This window comes from Marmota flaviventris, chromosome 4, assembly GCF_047511675.1.
Source record: "Marmota flaviventris isolate mMarFla1 chromosome 4, mMarFla1.hap1, whole genome shotgun sequence".
In the NCBI taxonomy this organism is placed as follows: Eukaryota; Metazoa; Chordata; class Mammalia; order Rodentia; family Sciuridae; genus Marmota; species Marmota flaviventris.
In genome coordinates this window covers 62,119,299-62,142,499 of record NC_092501.1, presented here as the reverse complement: position 1 = coordinate 62,142,499, position 23,201 = coordinate 62,119,299, and the positions used below count along the sequence as shown (strand labels likewise).

Here is a 23,201-nt window from a genome sequence, read left to right as displayed (position 1 = left end):
TTTGGGATGCTGTTATTTGCATGGGACTGTCCCATGATGAGAGAGACCCAGCCATTTTGGCCCTCTCTTATCATGTTCTAGCCACAGCGATAAGCAAAAAGGACTAGGCCAACTTTAAGAACTTCTAACGACAGTCAGGCTCCCTCTCTCCCATCATGAACCAGTGGCCTTGACAGGCCTCCCGAAAGGTCAATGCTGAGGGCAGCAGGGGCACCCTAGGGGTCAGAGATGCCTCCCCCCTCCCAGTCTTTTCCCCCATGTGACTTGAGTCTGTAACAGCTCAACTCTTCTCCCCTTCATGTGTCTCAGAATTTGTATCAAACAGTCCTGCCATCACTCCACTTCTTCATGAAAAGTTATGATTCCCGTCCATCTGCAGGTTCAAGGGTGATGCCCTCAGACCAGCCTGGCATTTGCTCTGGGGCTGGAGTTACCACCTCTGACCTCATTTCATGCTTGCATCTGGGCTTCAGATTTTATTTCTCTTTTTGTTTGGTGCTGGACATTGAACCCAAGGCCTTGCGCCATGTCGAGCACGTGCTCTGCCAATGAAATATGCTCTCAGCTCCAGTCTTCTTGGGGAACTGAATCTAATCCCTGTGTTTCCATCACAGTGCACTTTATCAAATTGTTTTTCCAACAGTGTTTATTCATGATGATCCCCTACTTGAACATGCTTTCTTGGAACCTCCTGCTTCAATCTGCAAGTGAGCCAATAAATGATCACGCGTGTGTCCAAGGGTGCTTACCCTTTGCAACTCTGGTTTTGCAAAGTTCTAATTTGTTCCCTTGGGATGTCCCCTCCTGTATATTCTTTAAGCCACCAGAGGAAGATGAGCAATGTTTATTTCACTGCCATGGGAGAACCCATAGTGCTTAAGGAAGGGAGCAGGGCACATCTAAGTGGATCCAAATGTACCTCCTAATGACGATGAGTGTGGAAAATGTGCTGGAATGTTAAGTAGAGGTCAGTCCAGGACACGGCAGTCCCATGTGCTATTAGCACTCACTGGAGGCAATGAAAACTCTACAGCTAATAAATAATTCTTTTAAAGTGCAAATGAATAAAGTGAGTGCTGCTAACTCTTACCTTAATAGAATTTTATTTCACAGATTTTCAAAATAGGATTTATTCGGGTCATTTAAAAATGTTCTCAGAGCGATAATTCTACAGCAGCACCACAGGAAGCAGGACACATGTTCAAGAGCAAAAGTGAAATAAATATACACTTTCCAATCTCTGTGATTTTTTTCCTCTAGCAGAGTTCTTACTGTCTCAAACAATGCTCTCTTAATCATTTCTTAAAGGCCGGCCTTACTGTGATAAATGCCACCGCAAACAATGACCCAAACGTTCTAGGAAGCATCAAGTCTGACTCTCTCCAGGAGTACTTCAGAGATCTCTCATGACGTCATCTGTTTGATGCTCTAAAGTGCCATACAATGAGTGGGTCCTCTGCTGATGACAGCAGTGACAGCTACAACCACAAGTGTGTCTGGAGCTCCTGCCCTAGAGTTTTTGGTCAAGTGATGTGCTAAGTGATTCATAGGGAGTACTTCCTTCAGTTACCAAGACATGTACCAGTTACTATTATTGGACCCTTTTTATGGATAAAAGTGAAGCATGTCCAAAAACACATGGGGTAAGCTATAGGGCCACTGTGGGACCCCAGCAGTCTGACTTTGATGTGATTTACTTTGCCACTGCGCTGAAGTTACTCTCTGTTGTGAGTGAGGAAGGGAGGTCAAAGTTCACATCCAACTACCAGACAAGGTTGTTGGGCAGAGGGGAAGGGCCTGTGGTTGACAGGCATCTCCTCAGTTCTCCAGAAAACTGTAGGTCCAGGTGGTAAAGGGTCTTTCTGTGAAGCACATCAAAGATAGTGACGCAGCCAGGATGAGCATACAGGGGGTCCAGTATGTATCCTCTCCTCAATCCACGCTGCTGCCACTTACAAACTTCCCTTTTTCAGGTGAGGAACAACATAGATCCCAAACCACATGGGAAGATACTATGAAGGTCAAATGTACAAGTGGATTTAAAATAAATTTCTTTATAAAAATGTACATAGGATGTTATTCTTTGATGTGACATTTAGGCAATTAAGTGGAAAAGGAGGATAGAGATGACATGGCATGCTTCTAAGAGCAAATCTGTATGTCCCTTCTCTGCTGCATACTTTCAAAAACTTAGTGGTTTTGTTCCTCTGGAGACATCACCACCGTGGCAATATATTTACTGTAGTAGACATGTGGCTACTTTTCCATAACTTGTATTCCTTTGTTAGCATCCTCAAATCCCCACTTTCATTCAAAAGGAAGTTTATGTTAGCATTTAAAAAAAATAAGTCTGTTTTTAATGCTGTTGAACCTATATACAAGGATGCAAAGCTAACTATTTTAAAAATATGCATCAGTACAAAGAAATATTTGTGTTTGGTTTATATAAGGGTAAATATGCAAATAAAAAGAAAGGATTGTTACGGCGATTTTTTCTTTCATTTTACTTAGAAATGAATTATAAATAAGGGGAAATATAGTTTTTAAATGTATTTGCTCTGGGCATGGTGATGCATGCCTGTAATTCCAGCAATTAGGGAGGGTGAGACAGGAGGATCACAAGTTCAAGGGCAATCTTAGCAACTCAGCGAGACCCCCAGTAACTTAGTGAGAGCTTGTTTCAAAATAAAAAATAGAAATGGGTTGGGGACATAGCTCAGTGGTTAAATGGTCCTGAGTTCAAACCCCAGTACCAAATAAATAAATAAATGTATTTGCAAAGGTACCACTATACCACACAAAGTAGAGACTCCAGAAGCCCTTTGCCCTTATAAAACTATTATGAAAGTCAGCCATTCTCTCAGCTGGAGGAACACTTTCAAGTATTCTCTGATGGTCATTTTGATTGGTTCTTCATAGTCCAGAGGTTCTGCTTCAAACACCCTGAAATGAACAGGCTTCAACGGTATCCCTTGGTCCCTAGCCCTTTGCTCTAGCTTGTCTTCCATGGCCATCTACATAGGTAAATATCAAGTCTGTGGGTCAAAGTGCCCCTCTGCATCTGATATTCAACACTTGGGTTTGGTGCACCATCTTCAAATTCTACTTGGTTCTTCTGATTTTCCTTCTCCCTGAGGGCAGCTGATCTCATTTTCAGAAGCAGCTTCTAACCCCAGGCAGGTTTAACTTGAAGTAACCAGAATTTTGATTGTCTGGGGAAAAGGACGAGAGCTTGAGAAAGACTGGTTTGCACAGGGGCTGGTGGCGCACAGGAGTAGTGGATAGGGAGATCTGGTAGTGATGTTTATGCATTCTTGAATTTCATAAATATATACTCATTCCCTACAGTGCCAACTGCTGGGCTATACTCCAGGGATTCTAAAATGTGTAAGATGACATAGGTCTGACCTTGAGGAATTCAAAGTCTTGCAAGTGAGGTGAAGAGAAGGATGTGGGAGGGAGTTATAAATACATTTCATTACATTTCTACTTTGGCCTTCTTAGGATTGTTGAGATGCTGTGTGTATAATGCCCAGTAAGAAACTGGAACTTGGTAAATGCTTCATTAAAACTTTAAAAAATCATCATTACTCTAAATTTTACCTGCAGAAGAAAGGAAGGAAATGCCATTTTCTAATCATTTATTTTCTAACAGGGAGTGTTTCTTGATGTTTTCAGCCCTCTGATCAAATGGAATACTGCTGAACATTTTGGTGACTCCAATGGTATGTCAAGGGTACCACTTCATGACACGAAGATAAAGGACTGTCTGGCACCAACAGCAAAGGTCTGGCCATCTTTCTTACAGAGCAGAGAGGAATGGTTTTCTGGAATAAATAACTACCTTTCCTGAAAAAAAATCTAGACCCTAAGAAACATGTTCTCTTGCAAGTCCTTCCCTGAAAGGTTGAAAGCTTTAAGCTCTTATTAAAAAGTCCTTAGCACAAAGCCAGGGATCAGGTGAACATCTGTGAAACAGAAGGAAAACTGGAGATAGTGGATGAAGAAGGCATCTCCGTCTTCAAGGAGCTTAGCACGCAAAAGGAATACGCAAAAAGAATGATACCACATAAATAACATAATATTTAAGGTCTGAGAGTGGAAGTACAGACTGTGGTGCCCACATATGGGGTAGAGAGTAATAATCTTCTTGAAAGGCAAGATACTTTTAGAGATAATTATGGCATAGATGGAAAGGTAGGCCCATGACAGATGGTGTAAAAAAAAAAAAAAAGATGATATCAATAAAAGATGGTGTCTTTGTTCTAAATAACTTTCTTTGATGATGGAAACATTGCCTATCGGTGCCATCTAATAGAGCAGCCACTTGCCATGTATGGGTATTGAAACACAAAATATTCATAATGAAGACATAAATTTTAAATGTAATTTAAATTAAGACACAGTAGTGAGTGGCTACTGAATAAAGATAGCCATGGAGTAAACAGTTTTTCCTCCTCATTGGGACCCAGAAGTGGTTTAAAAGGCCAGACTCAGGCTAGGACAGTCATGGTAAAAAGTGTTTCCACTGGTGAAAGAGAGATTGCAACACAGTGGTCTCTGAGGGATTGGGGACGGGGGGGTGGTGATCACTTGGGGTATCAAGGAAGGAGTCACAGTCTGGACTTGGGGGATGTTCAGAACATAACCTTTAGCTTTGCCTTTCTTGTTTGAACTTCCCTCATCAATCTATAAGTTGTTAGAAAGGTCCTGCCTGTAACCCCCGCTGCTCAGAGGGTGAGGCAGGAAGATCTAAGTTTAAGGCCAGATAGCAAGACCCTATCTCAAAATTTAAAAATAGCAAGGCCTTGGTATGTAGCTCAATAGTAGAATGCCACTAGTTTCCATCCTGAGTACTAAAAAAAGTTTCAGTTATTTATTTGTGCTTTGGGAAATTAAGGGAAAGGCGATGTTATGTGACTTAGCACCTTGATGCCTGAACAAATTAGCAGAGCAAGGGCCACTAGAATACTAGCAATAAATGCTAATAGTAGAGTAAGTTGTCTACGCGTCTGAATCTTCAGGTCTAGCTCATAGTAAATGCTCTATAAATACTGAAAGTTGAACTCAATTTAGAAAGAAATTCTTAAGGTAATATTTATCCATGAACATTGTTTTGCTCATGTACGTGCTCATGTACTAGCCCCTTGTGCGGAACAGAAATCGGACACTCTTATTTTTCCACCAATAGGCTAAGTAGTTGTAATATCTAAAGATACTGCTCTTCTATCGTCCCTAAATTAAAATCTCTTAAAGCCATCTTTTGTATGATTTCAGTTCTAAATATAGACTAGTACCAGTCAAAACCTTGTTTAAATGTCTGATATTTGGGAAAGGCCATCCACGTGTATGCTAACTAGTCTTTGAATCTGTGGCACAGGAGCCAAGTGTTCTCCTACACAATTAGAACGTCATAGTGCTGGCCAGAGTCTCTCAATTTTCCTGGGCAGGGTAATTTCACAGGTGGAGATGTAGCATTACAGGCAATATGGAGCAACAAATTGAGACTTTTGTAGCATAATAATTAAAGATATAACTATTCTCAATAGGATTCATATGCTAAAAATCCCTATTTCACATATAGCATTATATGTGAAATAGCATTTCCTTTGGCAAAGAATGAAAACCATATAATCCATGTTTTCATTTCTACAACATGTATCAAAACTTTTAAAACCTACATTTATTATAAAGCTGTATTTACTGATTGTTCCCAGCTCCTTGGTAATACTTTCTCTGTTTCATCCTTCCAAGACTTATTTTGCATATTATAATTTGTGAACCACCCGAAATCCTTTTGGAAACATAAATCCTTAATCCTTTCAGAGGTCAAATCAGGAAGTACTAAATAACAAGACTAATAAAAGGATGCTTATTCAATTTTCTTCTCAAATGGAAAGTCGAATAATAATTTACAGGAGAAAGGTCAGTGGGAAGAGTGAAGATTAGGTCAGGTAGTCCATTATATTTGATGAAAAAACTCTTAGCCAGCAAGTATTCATCTATCTTCTTCAATCAATGAAAGGAGCTCTGCAGGTACCCACATAATATAATTCGGCCTTTAGTTCCTCCAGTGCACAAATGCTCCTTACAGGAATGATAGTCAGTAGCAGCTCTGGTGTGTCTCAGTCACATTCTCTGCCCCAACAGAGCAAGAAGGATTTGCTAAGAGAGCAAGGGTCGAGCATGTATTCAGAGAGTGTCAACGCCATCTCGGCAGACTCAGTTCAAAATATGAGGACTGCTGACACTGCACTGCGGCATTCGGGGGCCACTACATTAACTCCCACAGTAGACCCGGGAGGATGAACAGGCCTTCTCTGTGGATAATCCAAAGGAAATACTGGAGGTGTTGGATGGGATATCATATACATATGCAGCAAAATCACAATGTAGAAATCAAAATCGACATAACAAAAATCTAAGGAAAAGTGTTAATAAAACAGGGAAGTACACTACAAATGAGTTGCTGGAATTGCTCTTTGTGGGTATTTATTTGCCACTAGCTGGAATCTGTTTTGTTGATGCATAAATTAGCGAGCACTACAAAGAATCACAGAGAGCAATTTGTTCTACCGTGTGCGCCCTTTGGTCACACTGCATTTGTTTCTGCCTGTTATCTGCTTCGGAAATGACTCTAGAAGTGTTGTCCTTGTTCCTGTTCGCCAGCTCTCTTTGCTAGCAGGTAGCCATTCCCTGGGCCACACTCTCAGCCCACAGTGCTGCACACAATTTTGAGACTCTTCCTTCTTTGGTCCCAACAAATGTGTACTCTTCCATGGTCAGAAAATAGAATCACAATCCCTAAAGACAAATGCAGCTACTGTTGTCTTTTTAAAATTTAACTCTAACCATCTCCTAGAACTATCCAAACTTAGTTCTGTGATTTATGGTTACGATCTGCAGCGAGTTCTTAGCAAACAAGGCTTAATGATTTTCCCTTCATCATTCTGAGCAGATAGAATCTGATTCCACCTTCGGTCCAGGGCCTCTTTCTTTCACATCTGCACTCCTGAGAGAACTGTGACCTAGAAAGACCCTGCTGGGATTGGGAAGCAGGTAGCCTCTACAGTATTAAAGTGTAGGTGCTGGATGAATAGTAACCAAATTACAACAGGGTTGGAACCTAAAACAGACAAGCTCTTAATAGAGAGTTCTCCTCAGCACGGTAAAACAAGTCATCCATTACCTGCTGCTGAGAGAAGCAGAAGTTGCTGGGTGTGAGTGACAGCTGAGGTCTCCTGTAAGTACAATGAAATTCTGCCACAGCCTTCAGCAGGGAAGGCTACGAGGAAGGAATGATCAAGAAAAATGCTTTTCTAAGTCAGTGAGAAGTCTGGATTTTTAACCTATTTTAAACAAAAGCAAGCGTGGTTATTTTAAATCATGACGAGTTGGGCAAGGTTAACTATGTGAGTCTAAGGTCTTCAAGGATCTTTAATCAATAAATGAGCTTCTTCTGTAATTACCACCGCCATTTGTTCTAATGTAAATTGTTTTAATGTAAATGAATGCTCTGGAATTGCTTGAAGGAGTTGGAAAATACTATAATTTGTGTTCTTTTAAATTGCTTAACCATTCCCCCAAACTTATTTTCAGCAGCATTTCTGAACAATGGCACAAAGACAACCTCAGATACTACCCTGACATGAATTTTCCAAATGTCCTAATTAGAAGATGTGACTTAATGAGTTTTTCTTTTCTTTCTTTTTTTTTTTTTTTAAATTTTACTGTGTATTATAGAAATAAAGCCAGAAGAAGGCATCGTGAAATGAACTCCAGTTTTAACATTGATATATCTGATTTATACTTGGCTTAAAGAAGTGCTTAACATTGTCCTTCAAAGAGTCAAAGTGGGCCTTGGCTCTGCCACATCAAGGATGTAGTTAATACACTAAGAACGAAGATTTAGTGTGGAAAGAGCTAACTGGCACTCTCAAATCATTGAAACTGATAGAGGCTGTAACAAGCTGATGACAATGGTGCAGGAAATAGACTTTACATTAGTGCAATCTGAGCTCTTATTAATTTTTATAGAACTAGTGAATTATAAGAATAATGGACTCCTTTAAGTTGCTTAAGGGAAATGGAATCCTGGAGTAGTTAAGAGCTTTGGGGCTGAAATCCTGCCTCTTCCAAACTGCCTGGCTCTCTGATCCTGGAGCTGATACATTTTAGCTCTAAGCCTTGGTTTCCTCTTTTGTAGAATAGTTGTAAATCACACTTCCCTTCCTGTTAGGATAAGTGAGATAAAATGCTTGGCCTGGCACTTCCTACCCAGTAAATACTTCAAAAATGGTATTACTTCCATTACTGTTACTGCTAGTCCTGATATTATGCCCTGACTCCCTATCTCATCTTATCCCATTCCTCTTCTAACAAAGTTTCAGCAGAAGTAATATTTCAGAGGTTATGTTCAGAGTAATATTGCTGCTGCTGTTGATGGTATGTCAGGTACTGTGGTCAGGGCTTTATACGTACTACCTCTTAATTGTCACAGTGACTTGAGGGAGAGATGTTATTAGTTTATTATGATTATTAAATTTCATAATTCCTATTATTCATCTTATAAATGAAACTTATAGACGCACAGAAGTTAAAGCCAAACTTTGAACTCTGGAGTATGAATTCAGAGTCCACACTTTCAGCTGCGACTCCTTCCTATTTCCAACCTCATTTCTGTTTCTGACAGTGATGTTTCTGATGATCAGGCCTAAAGTTCAGTGCAGTATTACTGTGTTTGGGTGTCCAAGCTGCTGTAGGGTGGTGTGCATGACATTCTAGTTCTTTCTCAATGAGAGCCTGAGTGGTTAGGGAATCTTGTTACTCATTTTAAAAGTGTAAAGGAGACAAAAAGATTCTGAAGGGTGGGAAGTGTGGGCCTCACCTGGATATTGTAAAGCACATTCCCACCTTTAGTGTGGAGACCCTGATCCCGAGAGCAGTCTCAGTGCCATCCAAACAATTTTTAGCAGTTTCATTAATTTCCACTTGGGGAACTCTTGGCAGTTCCCCACCATGATTACTAGAACCACATATTCAATGTATCCACTTATTACTCATCACCCACCCATGTAGCCCGATGTTGATTTAGTTTTCCTGCTAGGAAACTGGCACACCTATATAACCAAGAAAATGTGCTAGAGTGAGTAGGAGGTACAGTTTTCACTGATTGGAAGAACCCTTGGAGGTCAACTGCCCAACCTCTTCCTTATGCTGGAAAAAGGAGAGTTAAAAATCATTTCAAATGCTTAAAGTCATTACACATCGCTGTGCTCTTACCCTTGCAGTGAAGTCCACAGCAGCCGCTCGGTTTAACAGCAACGTGGCCACATTGATATTTCCATAGTGAGCAGCTATGTGGAGCGGAGTGAAGCCACTCTGTAAAGAAAACACAGCAGACATTCAATTGATTCCTGCCAGTTCTTTGTCTGACAGGTTACTATCATAATCTTTCCCAAATAAAAATGAGGAAGCAAAATATGCTGAGATCCACATTCTATTCTGAACTAGGTTTCGATCAGAGCCAGTTGCTCACTGGGCTTCTAATACACCCCACACTCACGGGCAAAGAAACAGCCAGGGAAAAAAATCCCAGGGTAGCAGTGGATCGATTTCGTTAATCCAGTAAATTGAACTACATAGAAACCAACATTTCAAAAAGTTAAAATAAGGATTATAAGAAAAAAACTTTTTAGCTCATAGAAAGCTTGAACATTACTATTTTAAAGCTGCTTTATTACTTATGGTAGAATAGATCATTGAAACTCTTCATCCAAATTCAATTAATTTTATATATTCAATATAAATTCAAATTCACAATAGTAAATGCCAATTTTAATGACTCAAACAATTTGGGGGGAAGCAGTACTAGCACACAATTGATTGTGCATAATGGGTGACTGTATTCTATAAAGATTCCACAAGTTGATCTCGTTGTTAGCAAATGCCTATTCACTAACACAGTTTTCTTGATTTTTTTTCCTAAACCATGATCATTTTACTTCCTTAAAAGTGCTAAACATGCAGCGATTCACTTAGTCCCCAAAGATTGAAACCTTAGAGGAACTAGATGCATTTCTAGTGTGTGAGCAAGCTTCTTAGCCATGCCAGCCGTCTGACTCTTGTGGAAGGTGGGTCATGTTGTCACCTTTCTGAGGTAACTTTCCCTTTGCCGACACTATGGAGGGTAAGTGTCATGCAGAACCCTAAAGAATCAATTCTGGAGGAGTAGAATGACAGGGTTGTCTGCAGCTTCAGGTATAGCTGATAAGCATCTAAAGTGTCAAAACTCTTCAGGTCACATGCAACACATTTAAGTTCCAGGGATTCCTAAATCTTCCCTTCCAACACCAAGTTCAGCTGCAGAAAGCCCTGGTACTCAAACTACTGTCTGCTCTAGCACATGCTCCTTTGCGGGGCAGGGAATAAAGCAGGTATCTAGCCTACAGAAGGCGATGCAAAGGAAGGAAGGAAATGAGGCAGCAGCACTACATAATGGGTAAGTGATGATGCGATATAGATTATACATATATGTAGATATATATATATATATACCTCTGTTGTTCTATTCACCACCATCTAGGTTAACACATTTGGAAGCAAAGAGGAGGAAAAAATGAACGGTTAGTTCACTATTGGTGACATGGATTGCAGAAAGCTCATGACAGCTTAGGAATGATGATGGAAGCTATAATGGAAGCACAAAAGGCACAGAGAAAGCTAGACTGAATGGAGGGCGCCACGCGACGACCTAGTCCAGTTGCCACATTTCCTTCACAGAGACTTTCAAGTAAGACATGTCAAGACAATGGGAACTTCCAGCTGTGGCTCTAGCGGCTGGCATGCTTTCCGCAGCTGATCTACACTCAGTTTACTGCCTGTCATCTCAGACATCAACAGAGGCTTACTGGGGCACATTGTCTTTGGCAATTTTGACTTTTCACCCTGATATTTGAGTTGCAGTGTTCAATACATTCCCAATATGTATTAAAAGGAAGGAAACTATCAATGGCACATCAGCGGTTTCTTTTGTGGGGGGCTCCCTTTTAGCATGCACGGGGCAGCACCTGCAGCATCCTTTAGCTTTTTATATTAAGGGAGGGTGTGCGTTCACTTGACTGGCTTGGACATACATTTTTTCATTCCTTTCAGTGAAGGTAAGTTTTGGGCATGAGTTTGCCAAGAGGGAGACCAGGCGTCCTTAAAGGCCGTGTGTCTGACTCAGGATTGCTGCAGGAAACACCTGCGTCCCTGGGCCTCACCTTTGACTCCACATCTGCGTTGTTGTCATTCTGCAGCAGCAGGGCGGCGGCTTTCGTGTCATCTTTTCGGGCTGCAATATGAAGAGCTGGAAGACGTACTTTGCCTTTCGTGTCATTCTCTAGGAGGAGTGAAACTACTTGGTCATGACCTTGTTGCAAAGCTACAGCCAGTGGTGTGAAGCCATCCTGCAAATAAATGGATGCATCAAGATGGGTGAATATTTTCTTTTTGATCCAATTAAATAAGAAAGCAGCCATATCAATTTTTTGTTGGGGTTCATTAAAAGCTAACTTTATATTCAAATAGACATATATTTGGAAAGACTTCTATCTATCTAAAACAAAAATCGTAAGATCATAAAAATTTCTTGCTAAGCTTTTTTTCCCCCTCTGTTGAAAAGTAGCACTTACATATTAATTGGAAAAAGTTTGCAAATATACAAAAGTACTACATAAAAAAGAAAAAAAAATTATAATTTCAGTACACATAAAATCATCTCAATAAAATCAGAACACTTCAGGTTAAATCTAGGCAAAGTTTTGCAAAAAGCTTATTTAAATATGATGTAAAAATTTTTACTGATATAGATGGGGTTTGTGCCTACCTGTTCTTTACCATGTTGCCTAGCATAAGCCTGGTGCCCTGTCAGTATCATAAATTAATCAACCATTGTCATTGCTGTTTTAAGAAAGGTCCACATGAAAGACTCTTGCTTTCTTTCACCAATAAGGAAAGACAACACATTGATCTTGCAGAATTCAACTTTAGCTACTTTTTTTGTTAAATTGTATTGTGGCTTGACAAATCATAATTATATATAGTTATGGGGTAAATATGATTTATGGATATGATGTGGAATGATTAAATCAACTTAATTAACATATCCACCACCTCAATTACTTTTATCCTTGTGATGAGAACATTTGAAATTTATTTTCCTAGCAACTTTGAATTGTACAATATGCTATTACTAACTACATTCACCCATCTGTGTCATAGACCTTTCCCTCCAAAAACTTCATTATTCCTGTTTGAGACTTGGTCCTCTTTGCTCAATATTTTCGCACTCTCCCCAGCCTTAAGCCTCCGGTACCCACTGTCCTAACCTGTGTGTCCATGAGCTTTACTAAAACATGACTTCAGAATAAATTTGGATGTAAGTGCACACTCTACATTTTGCATCTTCCCTTTGTTTTTCCCTGAGACTTGACAAAAATGAGACAGCTACCAATCTCACAGTGTTTCATTAATTTATTTCATTAATTTCTGTGTAATCTAGAGTTGCTGACGATAGGACAAGCAGCACAGGGTAGAACATTCTAAGACTCACTCACAAATTTTAACTTTGGAATGTTTTCATTATTGTAAGCTCAAAAATTTATTAAAATTCATTTTTACTGTAGAGTTTACAAACAGACTACTTATTACTTTTATTTATTAGTGCATTATAGTTGCAAAAATTAGTGGGTTTCATTTTGAATTATTCTTAAATGCATATAACATATTTTTCTCCTTTTCCTGATTCTTTTATTTCTGTGGTCCTATAGTATAATTAGAGGACTACTCTAAAAAGAGCATTTGTAAAGGGGAGGAAGGAAACCTGGTCAGTTGCATACTAACATCTTGTTGGTCTTCTGAAATCACCACTTCCATTTTTTCCTTTGTTGGAAAATAATCAAGTGCCTCTACTATTTATCTGACTGAACACAAAACTGCACACTTCAGTTGAAAGAATGTGTAAAACATTGGCGCAAAGCACTTAAGGTACTATACTGGCCAGTCTTGTCCCACATAAAACCTTCCCACCAGTTTTCAGACTAACTCTGGATGGGCAAATTCCTACCCTGGCATCCCTCATGGCATTTTCCCCTCCTTGAAATGCCCTCCTCTTCTCCGTGTACAAATCCTATCTAAGCTCAAGCTTTAAGATCCAGTTGAAAGGCCACCTGTTCCTCTTCACTCTACTACTCAAAAAGACAGGAAGGAGAAGGGGAAGGAGAATAGTGGGAAGGGGAGAAGGAAAAGAAGAAAATGGAAATCCCTACTTAACTAGGAGGACATTTTCTCTGCAGTCTGATGGCTAAAAAAAAAAAAGCCAATAGACACTTAAGGACTTAAGGATATGAACATTTACAGTTTACTCTTTTAAGAGAAGTAGTACACAAAGCAATAGTAATATGTGATCTCAATTTCACATAGATAAATATCTGTGTGTATCATATATTGATACAAAAACATTTGGATGAATAAACTGTTTTCTCAAGGGAAATTTACATCACCATTTTTCTTTTTATTGAATGTTATCATTATGTGATATTATTACATTTACAAAAGAAAGAAAAAATTTCTTTTTTTTTTTCAGTGCTGGGAATTGAACCCAGGGCCTGGTGCATAGTAGGCAAGTATACTACAACTGGGCTATGTCTCCAGCCCTGAAAAATGCATTTTTATATGAGAGAGCAAAAACAAGAAAATTGCATATGAAGAATTAACTTTGCATCTCACTTTAAAAACCTGCACAGTGCCTAAGGGTAAAAATAACAGTCTACTTCTGTTCTGAATCAAAACAAAATGGCTGCATTTCCATCGACCATCAACATGCATTTATAAATTCAGAGCCTGTTCATAAAGGACAGTCCTGTGTACCACAAAATAAACTGCAAACTGAGCTGATTATCACTGACAAGAATATGTTCCCTGCATAAGCCAATTAAGGACATAAAGACACCAGCTCTAAGGTGTTAATTGCTAAAATTAGAAGCTCTATATTTTGTTTCAAATACAAGCTTAAATAGTGTGGTTTGCTTTGTTCAGTTATTCTTAAAAGTATGAGCAGAAAAGAAATATGATAGAAACTATCAAGAAGAGGGTCCATGCCCTGGTTGTTGAAGGGTGGACCTTCACTGCCTTGTGGAGAGTTTGATGTGTAAGAGATATGCTACAGAATTTCAATAAGCAAATATTTTGCTTAGAGAATAACTATGATCTGCAGATATATAGGGTAAAATTTGATATGCAGTACACAGCAATATAAAAATGGAGTTTAAAAAAACCTAGCATGCCAAAGATTTTATACATATATGAGATATGAATTGTATAGCACACTTACTGAAAAAAATGTTTAAAGAAATTTGGCAGATATCTTTCAGTAAATTAAAAATCCTATTAAAAACTTCCTATTTAAAGGATCCCTTAATTGCCCCTGATTGTTCTGTAAATACAGACTTCTGTATAAATGTCACCAATTTGATGGCTAATAAAAAAGCCATACTATAGTTAGAATATCATATCAATCATATGAATAAAAGGTTTCATTTCTTATTGCTATTTTTATTTTCTATGCCAATAATCCACAACAAGAGAAAAAATTCAGTAGATTGAACATCTGCAGGGAACCAGATGTTCTCTTTGTAGAGATGTAACAGAGCTCTCAAGAAAATAGAGATTTTACTTGTATTTACAGAGAACATTTATTTATTTCTCATCATAAAACTAAGAAATAATAACATTAAAGTACTGAAAAAGAATACAAACTTTAAAAAATATATGCATCTTTTGCCAAAGACTGAATTTATTATTTCAGGATCTATTTTAGGACCTTTTTTAAAGTTACTTGTGGTTTTGTACTTCTTGGATCTTAAAAACTTAAAATATAGGGCAACTTAGCAATTAACTTAAAAGCTAATGCAAATCTATTCACAGTAAGTTGCTTCTAAAGAAGAGCTACTGAAAAGAGAAAAAAAAAATAGAAAACACAAAGAAAAATACCTAATCTCTAATGTATAGCAGTTACATATTTATCAAATAATAGACTCAAAAGAAACAGATGTTTAAAGGGTGCTATATATATTAAAAATTGCTTTATATCCAAGTTTTGATTGCTTTTCAAAGAAGACAGACAATGGAATAGCATACTCTCAAATATGTTTAAAAAAATATGAACATTGTACTCCCTGCCTTCTCAATCAGGAACTTGCACATTATATTGTATCAGCTTTTTAATGATTTTATCAAAGCAAAAACCAAAAATTTTAAAAAGTTGAAAAAACAGTTCTGCAAGATAGCAGATCAACAAAAGTGTTTTTTTAATAAGATCATGAACTATGCACAAAATGGATTTTCAAAACTTTTCTCAAGTTGGGTGCAGTGGTGCATGCCTATAATCTGAGCAACTCAGGAGGTTGAGGCAAGAGGATTGAAAGTTGAAGATCAGTCTCAGAAACTTAGTGAGGCCCTATGCAACTCGTCAAAATAAAAAACATAAAAAGTGCTAGAAGTGTGGGTCAGTGGTAATGTGCTCCTGAGTTAAATAATCCCCAGTACAGAAAACCACAAAAACACAAAAAAACAAACCTTTTTTCAAGTTTAGTAGTGAATTTAGGTAAATAAATCTTACAGCCAGGCACGGTGGTGCATGCGTGTAATACCCCAGAGTCTCAGAAGGCTGAGGCAGGAGGATTGCCAGTTCAAAGCCAGTCTCAGCAACTTAGCCAGGTATTAAGCAAATCAATGAAACTCTGTCTCTAAATAAAATGAGTTGTAGGCAAAATGTTCCATATGCTTTTAAGTATGGGGATGGAAGTAAAGAATCTGTTTATTTTGGGAGACTTGTTGGTTCCCCCCTACCCCGACTTTTGACCTTTTCTTTGAATTTAAGATGTCTAACTCTGAAATTAAATAACAAGTTTGTGGTTTCTAATGTTTTTTCTCATAAAATGTGATTGTTGAAGAACATGAACCCAAAGTTGCTTTCAACAGCACAACACTTTGTTGAATCTTAATCATTCGCAATTTTTTCCTTGGCTGTTCAAAAATACAAAGCAAGAAAGAAGAGCTACTTAGCTATATGAACTTGATGTTGGAAAATACTACCCAACAACCACAAGAGCACTGTGCAATCACTTTCATTAGGACATTTATATTATTTGGTATCTCCATTCAAAAATAGAAATCAATTTGTCTTAACCAACAATGCATGCCTTGCCCTCATTCTTCCTGCATGGACCTGTGCATCCTACCTGAGGTACTGTGCTCAGAACAGCTACTCTTGAGGGTAAACAGAGGCCCTGCTCTGTGCCTAGCAAATATTCTATTTATTTATTTTTAACTGATACATAAAAATTGCATATATTTACGGGGTACCATGTAATATTTCAATATAGGGATGTGTTGTACAATTGTTCAAATCGAAGTAAAGATATCTCCTCAAATATTGATTGTTTCTTTATAGTAAAAACATTCCAAGTCCTTTCTTCTCTTTGGAAATAGATATTTTCATTGTCTCTGGTCAGCCTACTATGCAATACAGCTCCTAGCAAATGTTTGTTCTTTTGATACCAGCCAGTGTTATTTCTCAAGTAGTTTTATGAATATTATCGTAAAAATAATAAAGTCTCATAATATAATTCTCCAGCAGTATTGAAGGGTATAAAGTGAGATGACTCCCTCCTAATTCTTACAGCAAACTACTAATGGCAAAATACTGCAGATACTTTCTTATGTTAGTAGATAGAGTCTTGTCTCATTTTTAACAAGCCAAATAGCATTTTATTGTATACCGACATTTATTAAACAGGATCCCCACTTGTTCATGTTTAGGTTCTTTTTAGTTTTTTTTAAAATTATTATTACAAATTAATGTTAATGAACATTCTTATATAGTATTATTTTTGCATTCTAATATATCTGTAATATAAATTCTTAGTATGGAGCTGCTAAGTGAAAAGGTATGTAAATATTAATTTTTGATAGTTACTACAAAAGTTTTGTAACCATTATCAATTCAGCAATATTATAGGAAAATTCTGATTTCCTTTCTCAACCTATTTTATTGTTTAATGGTCAAATGATTGGATCTCTGTCTTTAGACAGATTAATGAGTTCATATTTCTTTGACTATGAATGAGGGTGAGAGTACTTTCATGTATTCACAATTTCTTTATTCATCTAGTGATTTCCCCAGGAAGTATTTATTTCAAAAAGTAAATGAGATTATGTGTGATTCCTCTGTTGCTATTTTTCTTGTGCTTCAGGAAATATACTGCATGTAAGTAAGAGAAATGGGATTATGGTAAAATAATCCTGCATCTGTTAGAATTCACTGCTTTATTAGAAATAGAAAATACTCAGGGGTTGGTCCTTTATTATTAGCAACAGATTTCTAGCAACTCAAAAAAACAAACTACATTACCCAAGACAGCATCAATGACTTAACTTTTGATTTTTAAGTACTTCTTCTATTTAAGACTATAGAGCTTTTCCTTAAATACACTTTGATACTTTAAAATACATAGTAGTTTTATTGAGAAGTATGAATTAAATCTAATTAGGTAACTTCAGGAATATGCAAATCCAATCATAATTAGACTAACTCGAATCTGGAAAAAAACGGATTTAAAACTGATATTTAATAAAAATATTTCAGAACAATGGGTGCATTTGAGGTAATATCATTAAGAGACAGAAAAGTGTTCTCTAGACTATATATTTAACAGTAAAATAAAGGTTCAAGTTTAGGGTACAATCAGGCACGTAGAGCAGATAGGGTATCTATGCAATGGAAGATTTTTAAAGATTAAAAAATATTCTCCAACATATTTTATAAAAACGCATGGACCCACGTGTTAATATACAGCTGTATTTTAAATCCTAGCAGGGCAAATTCTCAACTCCAGATTTACAGAATATCTGGTAAATGTGAACTTAACCATAGAAGCTGAAGTGTCTTACCTCTGTGGCTAGGCTTTGGCTGGCACCATTGTCAAGAAGAAACTTGACGACTTCCAGGTGGTTTTCCTGGGCTGCCATATACAATGGCGTGAAACCATTCTGCAAAATGAGAAACGAATGTTTATCTCATTTCTAGAACCAGTCTGTTTTTCATCGTACTGAGTATACATGCTCTGAGAAGTGCTCCCATGTAATTTCTATAATTCTTTAATGTAGATATTCACATTTATCAGAAAACCTAAGTACCATAATTTTTGCAAAATTCATAATGTAAGTATAATTCATAATTATACTTTGCAATTCATAATTGGAATGCAGATCATAGCTAATAGTCTATAGCTAAGTCTAATTCATAGTAATTTACACACTTCTGAGAAATAAGTATATTCATTCAGTCATCAACCACTTATTCATCACTTACCATGATTTAAAGTATTTTACTACATGCTATGAGGATATGAAGAAAAATACATCTGGTTGTTAAAGCTACCATTCATTAATTATCTTTTAAAAATAAAGATGTAATATACTCAGGCAAAAGTAAGCATCTGAAACAGTTTCAACTTTTTTGGCTTCAAACTTAGCACATGCATACATCCACACACACACATTCAGTTTGTATGTGTATGATTGTCTGAAATGTGCTTATGCATTTGGATCTAAGCAAATGAATGTGCATATGACATCTTAAGTTTCTTATTAAAAACATGTTTCCTCTCATCCCTGTTTTTTTTTTTTTTTTTTTTTTTTAATTTTTATTGTGGGTTGTTCAAAACATTACAAATTTCTTGACATATCATATTCCACACTTTGATTCAAGTGGGTTATGAACTCCCACCTTCACCCCATACACAGATTGCAGAATCACATCAGTTACACATCCATTGATTTACAAATTGCCATACTAGTGTCTGTTGTGCTCCGCTGCCTTTCCCATCCTCCACCCTCCCCCCTCCCCACCTCTCCCCTCCCCTCCCCTCCTCTCTCTCTACCTCCTCCACAGTATAACCCTGAGGGTCTCCTTCCATTACCATGCAATTTCCCTTCTCTCTCCCTTTCCCTCCCACCTCTCATCCCTGTTTAATGTTAATTTTCTTCTCATGCTCTTCGACCCTACTCTGTTCTTAGTTACTCTCCTTATATCAAAGAAGACATTTGGCATTTGTTTTTTAGGGATTGGCTAGCTTCACTTAGCATAATCTGCTCTAATGCCATCCATTTCCCTGTAAATTCTATGATTTTGTCATTTTTTAATGCAGAGTAATACTCCATTGTGTATAAATGCCATATTTTTTTTATCCATTCATCCATTGAAGGGCATCTAGGTTGGTTCCACAGTCTAGCTATTGTGAATTGTGCTGCTATGAACATTGATGTAGCAGTGTCCCTCTAGCATGCTCTTTTTAGGTCTTTAGGGAATAGACCGAGAAGGGGAATAGCTGGGTCAAATGGTGGCTCCATTCCCAGCTTTCCAAGGAATCTCCATACTGCTTTCCAAATTGGCTGCACCAATTTGCAGTCCCACCAGCAATGTACAAGTGTACCCTTTTCCCCACATCCTCGCCAGCACTTGTTGTTGTTTGACTTCATAATGGCTGCCAATCTAACTGGAGTGAGATGGTATCTTAGGGTGGTTTTGATTTGCATTTCTCTGACTGCTAGAGATGGTGAGCATTTTTTCATGTACTTGTTGATTGATTGTATGTCCTCCTCTGAGAAGTGTCTGTTCAGGTCCTTGGCCCATTTGTTGATTGGGTTGTTTGTTCTCTTATTGTCTAATTTTTTGAGTTCTTTGTATACTCTGGATATTAGGGCTCTATCTGAAGTGTGAGGAGTAAAGAGGGAAGGGAGGGAAAGGGAGAGAGAAGGGAAAAAGCATGGAAACGGAAGGAGACCCTCAGAGTTATACAAAAGTACATACAAGAGGAAGTGAGGGGAAGGGGAAAAATAATACAAGGGGGACAAACGAATGTCAGTAGAGGGGGCAGAGAGAGAAGAGGGGAGGGGAGGGGAGGGGGGGGTGATAGTAGAGGATAGGAAAGGCAGCAGAACACAACAGACACTAGTATGGCAATATGTAAATCAATGGATGTGTAACTGATGTGATTCTGCAATCTGTATATGGGGTAAAAATGGGAGCTCATAACCCACTTGAATCAAATTGTGAAATATGATATATCAAGAACTATGTAATGTTTTGAACAGCCAACAATAAAAAAATTAAAAAAAAAAATACAATAAGCTCCAAAAAAAAAAACATGTTTCCTGTGTTTGTTCTCTAGAATGATGTTTTACACCTAATAAATTGATATTTTACAATAAAATTTTAAAATATTAAAAGATTTCTCAAACCACAAATTCTCTGAATACATTTTTTAATCCATGCTAAAGTATGTTATTTTATTAAGACTGTATCCAAGATATTTATTTAATTCAGAATACAGTTCTATTTAAATGACTGTTCATGAAATTATTATATAGATAATACTATTTCAAAATATATTTTAAACTAAAATATTACCAAATAGGATTCAAGCTTTTGTGATTCAAAAGTTTGAGTTTCTTCATTATAAATGTCAATTATTATATGATCATCTTACTAATCCATAATCAGCCTCTGGTGACCTCACATTTTTGGCTTACAGCTGGGAATTAGTAAATTAAGAAGATCCTTCAGGATGGCATGGCAGCACACGCCTGTAATCTCAGCTACTCTGGAGGCTGAGCAGGTGGATCCCAAGTAGAGGCTAGTCTAGGCAAGATAGCAAGACCCTGTCTCAAAATAAAATAAAAACACCTGGGACTTTAGCTTAATGGTAGTACGCTTGCCTAGTAAGTGTGAAGCTCTGGGCTCAATGTCCTGTGCCCTAACCATATCCTTGAACAGATAAAAGTGGTAGTGACCAAACAACTCCACCATGGCCTGTGTATTCATCAGAGAGCACCTCTCTTCATTTTAGTCCAGTTTGCTCATAGTTGCAACAAGTTATCTGGTTATCAAGCTCAACAGTAAAAAATTAGAGGAATATAACAGCAGCCAGCTAGCTCCTTCCTGGGGAATGGTCTGCCTGGTAGTATCTCTGGAGCCTATTGTTTCTGTCATGAAGGCTACATCAGCCTTTAAACATGAAACATGGACTAACTGCAACATTCTATGGGGGTTGTGGGTGAGTTTTGTCACTTTTCCCAGAGCTATGAGGAAAACTGAAAGAGTTAGGACTACCTTCACCATACTTATCTTTCTCATTTTCTTACTTCACCAAAATGAAAGATCATTCAATTCTTGACTAAATATCCTTTTAGCAATAAAACTAAAGCAACAATATGAAGAAAGGGAGGGAGGGAGGAAGGAATAAAGGAGATGGGAATGGAAGGATGGAAAAGAAAAACAAAGGTGAAAAGCAGTGTGGATTTTTCTTACAGCTAAATGAATAACTGAGCATTTGTCTTCTTACATCAAGTTCTCTGAAAGTCAAAATTTCCAGAGGGCAGTTTCAAATTTTAGGAGTAAAGTTCTTAAAAACTTCCACAAGTTCACACCTAAGTATCAACAAGTCATGTCATGTCAGTTGGTTCTAGGCAGCAGCGGGGAGGTCTGCTGTGATGGTGTGGTACAGGGCTGCCTAAGAGACACTGGTTTACCCATGCACATCCAGCCCAGTGCACATCCCCTGGTCCAGAGATCATCATCCAGAACCAAGCATTTCCTGATCCAGGAGGAAAGTCCTAAGTCAGGAAGCAAGATTGAAGGGGATGCTATTCGTACAGACCTGGGTCTTCTAGAGAGCCATTCTTCAGAAACACAACTTTAATTTTATTTATTTATTTATTTATTTTTAAAGAGAGAGAGAGAGAGAATTTTTTAGTTCTCGGCAGACACAACGTCTTTGTATGTGGTGCTGAGGATCGAACCCGGGCCGCATGCATGCCAGGCGAGCGTGCTACCGCTTGAGCCACATCCCCAGCCCGAAACACAACTTTTAAATCATTCCACATGAGAGTGGATGTGTAACCGATGTGAATCTGCATTATGTATATAGAGGAAAATGGGAGTTCATAATCCGCTTGAATCAAATGTATGAAATATGATATGTCAAGAACTTTGTAATGTTTTGAACAACTAATAAAAAAAATCATTCCACATGCCCTTTTTCATAATAGCAGAAGAGATGAGTAGAGTTAGGATTTAGATCTAGCACAAAGGCAAGAGCCCCGGCAAGATACAGCCCAGTAATGAACGGTTTCCCATGGTGGCTTTCCCCATTTTTCATGAAGGCTTGCCATCCAAAGGTTATTTAATGAAGGTCAGTCATTTTCTGAAAGTTCACATTCTTGTTCATTTTTTGATTTTTAAAAATATTTGTTTGATAGTCACAATCTATAAGATTCACCCTTATAGAGTATACAATTCAGTGGGTTTTAGTATATTCACAACACTGGGCAACTGGCCTCGACAGACAGGAGCCTTGTCAAGACACAGCCCCTTGCTCCTGGACTCATCTTCAGCACTTACCTGCTAGTACTAGCCCCCTACACACCCCCTGGCAGCCACTAATCTACTTCATCTCTGTGGCTTTGTCTATTTTGTACATTTCATATAAATGAATCATACAATATGTAACCATGAATGGTCTTGGGCTATTTCTGCTGTCTACGGTGATAAAAAAAAAAATGGGGAGAGACTTCATGACTGAAATTTTAATTTTATACTAGGCGTTTGTGGGGTATGTGTGTGTGTGTGTGTTTATTTGACTTTGCTATGGTTTTGGTTAACCATACCCACATCGATTTCCTCTTCATTTGACAATGTTACCCTTATTTTCTTTTGGAAAAATCACTCTTCCCTGCCATGTAAGTGTGGCTTGACTTGGTTGAACTTGGCGACAGATAGGCTTGCCCTTCTGTAACTATGTGGGAGACATGTACTGGATACCTTTGTTTTGCTCTTTAGAATCTACTCTCCCCAGCTGTTCTTCACTCACTGACTTACAGGAACCAGATTAATGGGAAAATCTGACTCTGGTTTTGGTCAGGCTCTACCGCCCTCCACCCCAAGTATCAGGTCCCCTAAACTTTCTAAAAGTTTATTTAGTCTTTTATTCTCGGTGTTCTCAATCTAATTCTAATAAGTTCATCCTTACATTTGCTTAAGTTAATTTCTGTTCCATGAATCTAAATACAAATTAACACAAATTTCATCTATCAAG

General features: G+C 37.8%; 1 protein-coding gene across 3 annotated transcripts in view; it reads right to left on the bottom strand.

Annotated features, from left to right (window-relative positions):
* Positions 1-23,201, bottom strand: part of Ank3 (ankyrin 3) — a 321,653-nt gene that overhangs the window by 194,863 nt on the left and 103,589 nt on the right. For all 3 annotated transcript variants that reach the window (XM_027931178.2, XM_071611239.1, XM_071611240.1), the window contains exons 5-7: positions 17,995-18,093; positions 11,265-11,450; positions 9,283-9,381 (exon numbers count right to left, since the gene is read on the bottom strand). In XM_027931178.2, the coding sequence (XP_027786979.1) occupies positions 9,283-9,381; positions 11,265-11,450; positions 17,995-18,093 (384 nt within the window). The remainder of the gene's footprint in view (positions 1-9,282; positions 9,382-11,264; positions 11,451-17,994; positions 18,094-23,201) is intronic.